This window comes from Oncorhynchus gorbuscha, linkage group LG05 (assembly GCF_021184085.1).
Source record: "Oncorhynchus gorbuscha isolate QuinsamMale2020 ecotype Even-year linkage group LG05, OgorEven_v1.0, whole genome shotgun sequence".
NCBI classification, from domain to species: domain Eukaryota; kingdom Metazoa; phylum Chordata; class Actinopteri; order Salmoniformes; family Salmonidae; genus Oncorhynchus; species Oncorhynchus gorbuscha.
In genome coordinates, this window is record NC_060177.1 from 76,368,501 (window position 1) to 76,381,478 (window position 12,978).

General features: G+C 40.9%; 1 protein-coding gene across 1 annotated transcript; it reads right to left on the reverse strand.

Annotated features, from left to right (window-relative positions):
* Positions 1-8,836: 8,836 nt before the first annotated feature.
* LOC124035257 (TM2 domain-containing protein 2-like) lies at positions 8,837-12,315 on the reverse strand. Its single transcript, XM_046348702.1, has 4 exons — positions 11,728-12,315; positions 11,414-11,501; positions 11,107-11,222; positions 8,837-10,509 (listed from the first exon to the last, which is right to left on the reverse strand). The coding sequence occupies exons 1-4, from the start codon at positions 11,991-11,993 to the stop codon at positions 10,296-10,298; spliced, it is 684 nt and encodes a 227-aa protein (XP_046204658.1). The 5' UTR covers positions 11,994-12,315; the 3' UTR covers positions 8,837-10,295.
* Positions 12,316-12,978: the final 663 nt, after the last annotated feature.

The following is a 12,978-nucleotide window of genomic DNA, read 5'->3' on the forward strand; positions in this document are numbered from 1 at the left end:
GCAGTGTGTTGTAGCCTACATGTGAATGTGCGTGTGAGAGCAGTGTGTTGTAGACTTCATGTGAATGTGCGTGTGAGAGCAGTGTGTTGTAGCCTACATGTGAATGTGCGTGTGAGAGCAGTGTGTTGTACCCTTCATGTGAATGTGCGTGTGAGAGCAGTGTGTTGTAGCCTACATTTGAATGTGTGTGTGAGAGCAGTGTGTTGTAGCCTACATGTGAATGTGCGTGTGAGAGCAGTGTGTTGTAGCCTTCATGTGAGAACACATGCCCTATAACAGGAGGAGAAGATACTGCAGGGGAATAGCAATGGGGGGCAAGGATTTACAGTTCCCCTGATGTAACAGAGAGTCATAATGAACCTTTAAGTGGAAGAGGAAGGCTAGGTGGCCTATAAAGGTAGCTCCACATGTGGTCTGCCGCCAGCCAAGCTTGCTGATTTGGAGCCTGATAACCAACCTGACAAGCCATACCAGAAAACAGGTAGAAGAATAGTGACTTACCCTGGCATGTAAGTTTACGCTATGCACTTTTGGGGTGAACACGCCATTTATTTTACCAAAGATTTAAGTGTTTAAGAAGCTGTAATAAACATTTTAGCTCAGAATGTGCATACCCATATGTCAGGCCCATTACTTGATAACTTGAAAAAGTCAGACAGATTTTATGTGTTTTTATATTTTAATAATGCCATATAGTAGTATTATCCCCCAAAATATCAAATGTTTACAGCTTTAACATACTCATGTATGAAATGTATGTAATTTCTACCTCCAAGGTGAATGTCTACGCCGGAATTTTGTTTGACATGAATAAATCTTTCTGTCTTTCTGTATTTTTCCCCCTCAGGTGCCTTGAACAAATTCAACTTGATTGCTGATGGGGTGGATAAGAGAGCCCCAGCTGTTGTACACCTAAAGCTTTTCAAAAGGTACAAGCAGCTTGGTATTGGAGTCCTTTACTCTTTCTGTCATTCATGTCATCTTCAATGCGTTCGGCAGCAACATATTGAAGTGACTCTTTTAACACAGTTATGGTCAATAATGGATTTTTAAAAGAATTTCTTAAACCCTTCGTTGGAACTGATTCCTCTGTGTTTTGGAATCATGAGAGCAAAATATGATGACACATGGTTGTTGTAACTTTAGACAGCAACATGATTGGTGTCTTTATCACTCAGGTTCCCATTTTCATACCAGGAGGTCCCTGTGTCAAGTGGTTCAGAGTTCATTGTGTCAGAGGACTGCTGGATAGTCACCAAAGCCCATGTCCTATCCTACAAGCAGAGAATCAAAGTGGAGCTGAAGAGCTGTGTTCAATAAGATGCCTCCAACAAGGAAATGGAATCAAAATTGAGTCGAATGTCAGTCCTCCTTTCTCTCCTCCTCCTCATTCCTAAAATGAGGTTGTTCCAATTGCCCCCTCTCTCATCCCACAGGTCCTCATGCTAAATCCTGCTTGGTATTTTCCATTGGCCTGCTGGCTTGAAATCAGTGAGTGACATCGAAAAGGCAGAGAGCTAATTAATCCTACAGAAACAGTCTGGCAGATGTTCTACAGAGGGAAAGTCATCGAGCGAGGGCCTTTCGCCTGACTAAAATCAGATTCCACTCCTTGACATGATCAATTTGTCGTCAGGTTTTCCTGTAGGGGCTATTGGTTCTGCTCTTATAAATTCAAAGCTTCAGCCTTTTTTCTTCTCCCATTATTCGCAAATGTTGCTGTAACTAAAACATTTGTCACTGCGATGACAGCCGCTTGTGTAAACAGCTCCTCTGTGTGGCATTATGGGATCCCTGGCCAAAACACAGTCAACTAAAACCCACTCCATGCCAGGGCCAAAACATGCAGGGAAGACAACCATTTTGATTCAGCCCATCACTCTGCACACTATACTATAGAAGACTATAAACGTGTGTGTGGAATACAAACACAGAGGATTAGATAGAATGGACTTGTGATGGTAGACGTTAAGCCTTTATAGGGAGTAGCAGAGCCTAAAAGTTTCCTTCAAAGCGAGGCTGTGATGGAACAAGGCTTTACACCCTAGAAGGGCTGGCAATGGTAATAAACACTACGTGTCAGATTCCAGCAATAAAAATACTTCAACCCTTGACAAGAGAAGGTAGGCAGAGACCGGATTAGTCTGGGAGTGAAGGTTAAATTGAGAGTGCCTTGTTGGCCTTACTGATGATTCAGTGCTGGAGGAACTGTCTTCTGTTAAAGGGCCAATGTATTAACAGAGCGGTCTAAAAGCCTTTCCCATTGTGTGAATCTTCACAGAATTAAAAATAACACTAGAATGTATATCCTAGCATGAGTAAAAACTCAGCCATCTTGGTCAGTAAAAACATTCATTCTAGAAGTTATATGATCTCTATGTTTATCTTGTTCTGTAGAGTACACTGCCAGCCCTGCTGGGCCACTCATCTGACCTGCGGCTGAGGGAGTTTGTGGTGGCGGTGGACAGTCCCTTCTCCCTGAAGGTAAAGGGAGAGAACATGCTCAAATCTTATCCTCTTGCGTGAACAAATGAAAGAATGATTGGAACCACAAATACATCACAAAAACATGAAAGAGGCCAGCACTGGATATAAGTTGAAATTGAAGCTTTGTTTAAATGTTATTCTCCCTGCAAAACACTGTCACGACAGGCATCAGCAGGGCCCATTGGAACGGCCTGGAACTGGGTCTCAACGACTCACATGGAGTACATCCAGACGGTCGTCATCATCAATGTAGGTCGTAGGCTTGCGACTCACATAGCACCCTATTCCATGAATAGTGCACTACTTTTGACCAGAGCCTTGTTCAAAAGTAGTGCATTATATAGGAAATAAGGTGCAATTTAGGATGCACATGTGAAATATGGCAGTCAAGCAGCAGTATTTGGAGCATTATGTTACCACATGTGCATCTCTTTACATATCATTACATACTGTACATACTATACATTCTGAACCTAAAAGGGTTCTTCGGCTGTCCCCATAAGAGAACCCTTTGAAGCACCTTTTGGTTCCTGGTAGAAAAAGGGTGCCCCTAAAAGGGTGCTGCTATGGGGACAGGCAAAGAGCCCTTTTGGAACTTTTTTTTCTAAGTGTGTATGTCTCCATTGTCTCTTCTTGTCTCTGTTTTGAATTCAACATTGCAGTGCAATACAATGGCCATTAACTTTTGTTTATTGCTCTGTTCTTTTACACTATGGCAACTCAGGGTGACCACTTCTTGGGGGAATTACTGCTTTAGATTGTATTTGAGAGGTATGTAAGATGCAATCAGCATATGCTGTGTATTTTTCTGTTTTCATTTAGGAAAGAGATTTGCAAGGTCATAATTCAGTTTTCTATATAGGGTTTATGCTCAAGGTCATTATTCTATGTTTTCCTGTGACATCTCTGTTGTTTTCAAATCTGCCACGGAAATCATTCTTATATTTTTGCAGACTTATGTCTGACTATTGATCTCGAAGCAGAAAAATACTCCCACAGTCGCCCTTGATGAAGCTTAAGAGCTTTTTTGCCCCCTTTATTATTATGTTTCCAGTCCTTGTGGAATATAAAAAGAAGACTCATGCACAACATTGCAATGGTGCAGTGCATTTATATAAAACACAATTGTTCACAAATACTTACATAGGCTATATCAAGGTGATGGGCTCAATCAAGCTTTACGTTGTAAAAATACTGCTTTCCTTTCAAATTCACCAAAGGATACAAATGTCCCATTTGGTTTATTCACTCAATAAGAATTACTATGCTTAGCATCACACATGAAAACATCAAATTATTGGAACAGCAGGAATGTTTGTCATTTTAAAAGTAACTTTTCAATGAAAATTAAATATTTGAACGCTACAGTTCTGTTTATATTCAAACCTTGTTATTTTCAATTTGTACTTGTGTTTCAAGGATGGGGATGTCATCGGAATAAATACTCTGAAGGTCAGAGCAGGAATATCCTTTGCAATTTCTGCAGACAGGGTACGTCAGTTCCTTGCCGATTCATACGGCAGAACAATCAAGGGTTTGTATGACTTAATTCTTCACTACCTATTTCACTAATATACCACCTAAAGTGCATTTAGTCATAGCTTTTCTCATTCAGATTTATGATGATTTGGCACATTTCTACACAATAATTTGGTTTTCTATAAAAAATGTATTGATTGGATGATTTAACTCTCAGCTCTGTGAGTAAACACCTGCTTTTGGTCAGTCGCTCTGGATAAGAGCGTCTGCTAAATGACTTAAATGTAATGTAAATGTAGAAGGTATCACCTTTCCAGGGGTGAGTCCCAATTGGCACCATATTCCACAATATAGTGCACTAATTTGAACAGAACCCAATGGGCCCTGGGCAAAGTAGTGGACTATATAGGGAATAGGGTGCCATTGGTGTGGCCTTGTCATCATTACTGGCATGTCTACTATGCTCTATAAATGCTGAGTCAGATTAAAGCACAATCTATATTAAGATTACTGTTGCCTTTCTCTGAATTCTGCTGGCTAAAGAAAAATATTCTGTGTGACCCTTTCCAAGTCGTACTGTGTGAATGTAATATCCTCTCTGTCCTTCTCCCAGTTTGATCCGAGATCTGAGGGAGCGGCAGAGTGACTTCCCAGACGTGAGCTCAGGAGTGTACGTTTTATGAAGTGATCCCAGGAACAGCTACCTCCAGGCAAGACTGACGGTGTGTAGCAAATGGCACCCCCCTTCCTTATAAAGGGCACTACTTTTGACCAGATCTCTAGGGACCCTGGTCAAACATGTGCACTGTTTAGGGAATAGGGTGCTATTTAGGACACAAGCTGAGTCAAGTTTAGACAATTTCTCATTATTGGCATATAGTGCGAAGACCCATATCCCTAGTAGGCCTAATTAAAGGATTATATCATCATAACTATGTTATTCACAGATGATAATAGTTTTGTGTATTATGTTAATAAATAGCCAATTTGAGTGGCCTACTGACCTGAATCTGACAGTTACCGGTTACATTGCCCTTTTTGAAATTGTAAAGTTATTAAATTCAGATTAACAAAGCAATTTAAATGGGGTAAATAGTAAGTATTAGCATACTAAGAATACAGTAGCAATACTCACTATTAAAAAGTTTTAGACTAAACCTGAAACAAATCTGTCTGATATCTGCTGCGCAGTTGGATACTTGTCTGTTGACCCATTGAGTCTTGGTCAAATTAATTATCAGCTGTGCTGTGCACAAAGGGGTTTGGAGGCATCAGGATATTTTCAAAGGAAAATATCAAGGCTATTCTTCTAAACTCTGGTCCAGATCTCTTCTACACTCCAGCCAGCAGCCACCCACAAGCAGGTTTCTGATTAATTCCTCTTTCTGGCTTCACCCAAAATGGCGCAGGTTTGTGTTTTTTGTCCTGGAGGCAGCTCTGCAGAGTGGTCACTAGCTGGCACTGCTACAAAGGCATCAAATCTGATTTTAAACCTAACCTTGACTCTAACCTTAACCACAATGCTAACCCTAATGCCTAACCCTAACCTTAAATTAAGACCAAAAAGCTAAGAAATAATTCATGAATTGTTACAATAAAGTCAATTTTGACTTTGCAGCTGTCCTTTCTAGCAGAAATTGCTCACAATAAATGTTAACCTGCCACTATATAGGGAATAGAGTGCCATTTGGGACGCGACCCCTCTTACCCCATGCAGAAAGGCCAGCCAGGAGCTTACATCTGTCTCAATGGCTGTGTGCTGTGTTGTTGTTGTTGTTGGTAATAACATTAAGTAGCCCCCACAGCTATGGAACAGAAACCTACATGCTGCAGCCCTTTCAAACAAATTCTAATATATTTTGTTTCAGTGGTCCAATAATAAGCCAGCCTGGCTAACGCTACAAAACTAGAGAATGGTGCTGATTTAACTATGATCTGTTGGATTTGAAGCCACCAACTTCTCTCACTCTTTCTCTCTTTGTCGCTCTTTCTCTTGAAAATGGCACAGCATGTACAGCTTAGTCTAAAGGTCAATGCTTGTTTCTCCAGGGCGTGAGATGAGAAGTCAGAGAATGGTTTTGAGGTTGAGTTTTGTATAATAGAGTTTATGAGTGCTAGCCTAGGTACCAGTCTGTTTGCGCAATCATGCCAACTTCTTAATGACAGCTATTCATGGAGTTGGCAAGAGCACAAACAGGTCTGGGACCAGGTTAGGTGGTGTGTAGTGTGTTAATTGTTGTCGCCGTTGTATGTTTCACATACAGTGCTGGCATGATTAACCATGATGTTATAATGAGCATCAGCGGACAGCACATCCAGACCACAGAGGAGGTGAGTGATGCTGTCCAGTCAGGCAGTCCGCTGTCCATGGTGGTGCGGCAAGCTAACGAAGACGTCATGCTAACGGTCGTCCCTGAGAAAATGTGGCTGCAGGGCCGGTTCTAGGATGATATTTATGGATGGGCAGACGGAACACTTTTGGTTGTTTCTAAGGTAATGTCCTGCAATCTTTGTTTAACATTGACTCACATCACTTTTGGGTTAGCAATGCCCTACCCTGCACCCATCTAGAGCCGGCCCTAAGTAGCTGTGCCTCTACACTCTGTATGTTGCTGGTGAATGCAAATAAATGTTTTTCATGCCATAAATGCACATACAGTGCATAAGGAAAGTATTCAGACCCCTTGACTTTTTCCACATTTTGTTACATTACAGCGTTATTCTAAAATGGATTAAATATTTTTTTCCCTCATCAATCTACACACACACAATACCCAATAATGACAAAGTGAAAACAGGCTTTAAATGTTTTCAATAAATTATTTATTAGCTAATTTATTGAAAATTAAAAATTTAAATTCCTTATTTACATAAGTATTTGAGACCCTTAGCTATGAGATTCTACATTGAGCTCAGGTGCATCATGTTTCCATTGATCATCCTTCAGATGGTCCTACAACTTGATTGGAGTCCACCTGTGATAAATTAATTTGATTGGACATGATGTGGAAATACACACACCTGTCTATACAGGGTAGTGGGTTCGATCCCCGGGACCACCCATACGTAGAATGTATGCACACATGACTGTAAGTCGCTTTGGATAAAAGCGTCTGCTAAATGGCATATATTATTATTATTATTATTATTATATAAGGTCCCACAGTTGATGGTGTATGTCAGAGCATAAACCAAGCCATTGTCCGTAGAGCTCTGAGACAGGATTGTAATTGAGGCACAGATCTGGGGAAGGCTACCAAAAAATGACTGCAGCATTGAAGGTCCCAAAGAACACAGTGGCCTCCATCATTCTTAAATGGAAGAAGTTTGGAACCACCAAGACTCTTCCAAGAGCTGGAAGCCCAGCCAAATGGAGTACCTGAGTAACCTGATGGTCACTGACGATGCTCCAGAGATCCTCTGTGAAGATGGGAGAACCTTCCAGCAGGACAACCATCTCTGCAGCACTCCACCAATCAGGCCTTTATGGTAGAGTGGCCAGACGGAAGCCACTCCTCAGTAAAAGGCACGACAGCCCACTTGGAGTTTGTCAAAAGGCACCTAAAGACTCAGGCCATGAGAAACAAGATTCTCTAATCTGATGAAACCAAGATTGAACTCTTTTGCCTGAATGCCAAGCGTCACGTCTGGTGGAAGCCTGACACCATCCCTATGGTGAAGCATGCTGGTGACAGCATCACGCTGTGAGGATATTCAGGATCGAGGGAAAGATGAACGGAGCAAAGTACAGAGATCCTTGATGAAAACCTGCTCCAGAGTGCTCAGGACCTCAGACTGGAGTGAAGGTTCACCTTCCAACAGGACAATGATCCTAAGCACACAGCCAAGACAACGCAGGACTGGCTTTGGGACAAGTCTCTGAATGTCCTTGAGTGGCCCCGCCAGAGCCCGTACTAGAACCAGATCGAACATCTCTGGAGAGACCTGAAAATAGCTGTGCAGCGACGCTCCCCATCCATCCTGACAGGTTGAGAGGATCTGCAGAGAAGAATGGGAGAAACTCCCCAATTACAGGTGTGCCAAGCTTGTAGCGTCATACCCAAGAAGACTTGAGGCTGTAATCGCTGCCAAAGGTGCTTCAACAAAGTACTGAATAAAGGGTCTGGATACTTATTTAAATGTGATATATCCTTTTTTTCTTTTTTTAAATATGCAAGCATTTCTAAAACCTGTTTTTGCTTTGTCATTGTGGTATTGTGTATAGGGGGGGGGGGGGGGGGGGACTATTTCATCAATTTTAGAAGGCTGTAACATAACAATGTGGAGAATGTCCGGGGTTCGGAATACATTCCAAATGCACTGTATGTTAGCAATGATGTACTGCCCTAAAAATATAGTTACAATATGCAATATTGAAATGAGAGTCCATAGTTGTGGTTGTTGGTAGAGCAAGTACTAAAATGTATGCGATCACTACTGTAAGTCACTCTGGATACGAGCATCTGCTAAATGAAGTTGAAAAAATACAAATTAAACTGTGCTGCCCCTATTTTTCTACCAAAACTATTGAATTCAATGTGTTTAGAGAATATATTCAGCTCTACAGTTTGTATAGGCAGTTAGAGGCAAGTACCAATTGTGTTTTTATTAATGTACAATAACATCCTTACCTCTAAGTGGTGAATGACATTTGTGGGCACTTACACTAAAATCTTTATAGTATTTTGCTTTGAAACCTTTATTTTCTGTGTACTGGAATTTTTAATGGTAGCACTCTTGTCATCAAGTGTACAGAATAAAAACACAATCAATCTGTAAAAACATGGTTATTTTTTTCTGTGCATGCTTCCATCGTTCCACTTAGCATGTCAGATGCAACAAATCACATTCAAGTAAAAATACATTTAACCAACCTTGAGAAACATTTTATTGAACCACAAATACTTGATAGCACACACAGTTTGCATTCCTTCTTCTGTTTTTCTCAACCCGTCATTTTACAAGACACATACCATAAAATTCACCGGTAGACTTTTGACCATATTTACAGAAGACTGTCATTTCACATTTTCCCTATATTGAAAGGATATAGGGGAAATAAAGTTAAACATTTCAATGCATAACAAAATAATAAAAAACAATCACAGAATTGGGGGTGCATACAGCATTACTCCGTCTAAATTTATTGTAATCTAATTGTTTTCATTTGGAACACTAAATCAGAACTAAATTTGGAGTAATCTCTATAACCCTGCAACCAGTACGGGTACAAAAGCTAAAAGTTGAGGCCAAAATAACAATAAGAACACAGGTACTATGTACATATAATGTCAAATGTGAAATTTGGGCTTTAGTTAAGTGGGGTAAATTATTAGGAATCAAGAGTGAAATTCAATCCTATAACGCAACAATGGTTTGATGAGACTTGGAAAAGACCACAGTATGAAAACGTATGTGACAAATACTGAATAGCTCAAATGGATGACTTATACGCCACTACAAAGCTTCAGTGATTGGATAGAACACAAATATTTGTAGACTCCTCATCAGATGGTCAGACATGGTAATGCCTCAGATGTTGTGCAGTTTGTGCACGTATAAATCACATAATGAAACTTATAGCCTAGATTTAAGCTTTCATATAGATAACATAGCAACAACCCATTTCCTTTGCTTCAACAGTTCAGTGCTCTAACCTTTACAACAAAATAAAACCTACACCAGCCACATGCCAACCACGCCCCTGGTCCACATCACACATCTTTCACAACTACTCCTCTAGTTATCCCACGATGAGAGACGAAAGACTAAAGCTGGATTTAAATTGCGGAAACAGCAGACAAGCGAATAATTGCTATCTGTGGCGTGCGCAAGCATAAAGTGATATCCCGTTAGGTGACATGATTCTCTAGGAGAATCGGAGATAAAGGCCTCTGACACGTGGTCAGACAGCTCTGACCTGTAATTCACATATAAGCGATGATACTTAGTTGTCCCGCATCTCCGCAACGCAAACCCACCTTAAAGGGATACTTTGTGATTTTGCAATAAGGTCCTTTATCTACTTCCACAGAGTCAGATATACTTGTGTATACCATTTTTATGTCTGTGTCCAGTATGGAGGAAGTCAGAGGTAGTTTCACGAGCCAATGCTAACATGCTAGTAGATAACCATAGACTTCCAGTCATTGCGCTAATGCTAGTTAGCATTGGCTCAAAGAACTACCTCTGACTTCCTCCATACTGGACACAGAGACATAAAAATGGTATCCTCAAGTTCATCTGACTCTGAGGAAGTGGATAAAGGGCCTCATTGCCAAAATCTCGAAGGATGCCTTTGAAAGGTCTTCAACCCATGCTCTCTGGTCTCAGTAGAAGGTACACCAGTTGCTGTTATCACTGGGCATGAGGCCTCCGGTGATGAGGAGGATGAGGTCCACGAACCACCAGATGCCAAGGCCTCCTAGGGTCAGTAGCTTGCCCACGGCTGTGCCTGTATGCCCCAGGCAGAACCTGTCCACTCCAAAGCAACCCAGGAAGAATGAGTACAGCAGGGTGGTGATGAAATAGTGGCCAGTGTACCTGAAATTACAACAAGGCCGAGAGGAGAGGTGTCAATAACTGGAAGAAAAGACCAGGGGAGCCAGTTAAAATAATTCTGATTAGATGAGATACAGCTTATGTCAGAATTGACCAAAATTGACTTTACGTATCAGGTTTGGAAAAAGTACGCAGCAGGTAAGGATAATTAATATAGTGGGTTATGATAATTTAATAAGGTTAGGAAAGGGGTTAAGGTTAGCTAAAATGCCCCCCAAAAAACAACTGTCAATTTGACATAAGCGGTATCCCATCCAGCCATGGGCCATTAAAAGTAAAGTAACATGATGTAAAGGAATGTGTCCTATTGGTTTGTAAATACTGCTCTCTAGTGGTAAATCCATGTTAGCTTCCAAAACCATTTAAATTTCCAAGTCCATGACAGGTAAGTATATATATATATATAGTATTGACCTCCAAGCAGGTATTTCAAACATGTTGAATGCTAGTGAAGTCAGGCATGGTGTCTATCTGTACCGTAAACTGGGAATGACTATTATCATCATATAACAACAATCAATGATGCATGAGCTGGTCAGAAACTGCAGAGTCAAGTACAGTAGCTAGATTCTCCCTTACTTGATGCAGGGCTCATTCCCTCTCAGGAACTCCCTGGGTCCAGCACATTCAATGTCATCCAGTGCCGTGCAGATGACTGGTGTGTGATTCACGTCTTTGTGTACCTGCCCCCCAAACTAAATAAAGGTGGTGATTTAGTAAAACGACAGATGAGATGACACAATAAAGTCTACACATAAAATAGCAAGAATCTGACATGAATGTTCAACTACGCCCGTAATCTATCTGTTTATAACTAGTTATCAAATGATGATAATGTAAGGCCACAGAGCAGGGTGGGGGGCCTATCCACTACGGTTTGACATACCTTCCAACAACCGTGTCCCATTTCCAGAATGGCAGTGGAGTTCTGTGCATGGTCCACTGGATCTTGACAGTGGATGAACTCCTCTGGTCTTCACATGCACAGAAAAAGATGAAATTACGTATTTATTTTGTGTATTTTGTGTATCACGTGAAGAACTGTATATGGGCGTTTAGAAAACAGGCAGGATGGACAGGGCCCTGAGCCCCTCCGAAGAATAAAAGCAAGGGGGTGACACACATCAATTTTGAGAGGGCAGTCTCTGAAAGCAAATTGAGGTTGCACTGTTGTTATTTAAACACAAATAAAATACTTACAGATAGCTGCAGAGGACAACTGGTGACGGAGGCCTGTATTCATACAGTTCAGTATAATTCACGCGTTCAACTGGTATGATGTGATACGTCGTCACGTTATCTTGTGGCTGCTCACTGGCACTGAATGCAGCTGTTGTTGCCCTCTGTCCGGGTGAGTCTGATGAATTCTGGGAGTATATTCCTTCCAAACATTGCAAAAGCAACACTGACAGTAGCAAGAGAACTTGCCCGCACATCAGTATGTAATTAAGTGAAATCCTAGCCATCTTCTCAACTTTGGTTGAACTGCGGCTATGTTATAGCTAGCGTGCTAGATTGTTGGCTACATTAGATTGGAAAAATCGTCCGTTAGAAAGCAATGACTAGCTTGCTGGCTAGCTAACAAGCTAACAGGACGAAGATAACATCTGATCGCAATCTAACAGTTTCCTGTCGAATAGGTTGGCTAATACAGATTCAATGTATTAGTGTTTCACATCATACCGATATATGAGTAGCGTATTTCAAAGATGAGAACAATGCAAAGTCTCGTTGTTTTGTTATTTCCTCCAGCTGGGGTGAAACAGGATGTGACCCGATTCTTATAATTTTTCTATTTTTTTTACGGCAGTGAACTCTAACGCAACTCAATGCCAATGCCGCCATCTATTGTGGTGGAGTGAGACATGCATGAGCGTGTGCGCTCCAAAATGCAAGAAGCCTACCTTTGTACCTTTAAAATATTTCCTGAAGTAAGACGTTCCAAATTAGACACATAAACATTTTAGAAATCAAATATATCTATATGTGTATATGCCTATATCAGAACAACCTCTACACACTAAAACATGTGGGTTCCTCAAGGGTTCTTTGGGATGGGTGGTGGTTCTATGTGGAACCATACTGACCCTTAGAGCCCTTTAATGGTTATTCACAGTTCAAAAAAGGGTTATTTCCTCATTTTGTGATAATTCAAATATAGGGGTGGTGGCTCATTATAATATTTTGGGACGTGGTTTGTGCACAGCTCTTTTTGTGCAGCCATCAGTGAGTGTCATTCCTGTTTCTCTAATCTGTTGTGTTATGCTTTTTCATGTTATATATGGTTATGGCCAGTGATGGTGTTTTGTGAAAGACTTATGTATGGCCTTGTTGAGGATGGTTGAATAAATCAGTAGTTCTCAATTCTCTCCTCAGGGATCCCCAGCTGTTCCAGAGATAGCACATCTGATTCAGCTTATTAATAAACATAATAAGGAAATCTATGGGATT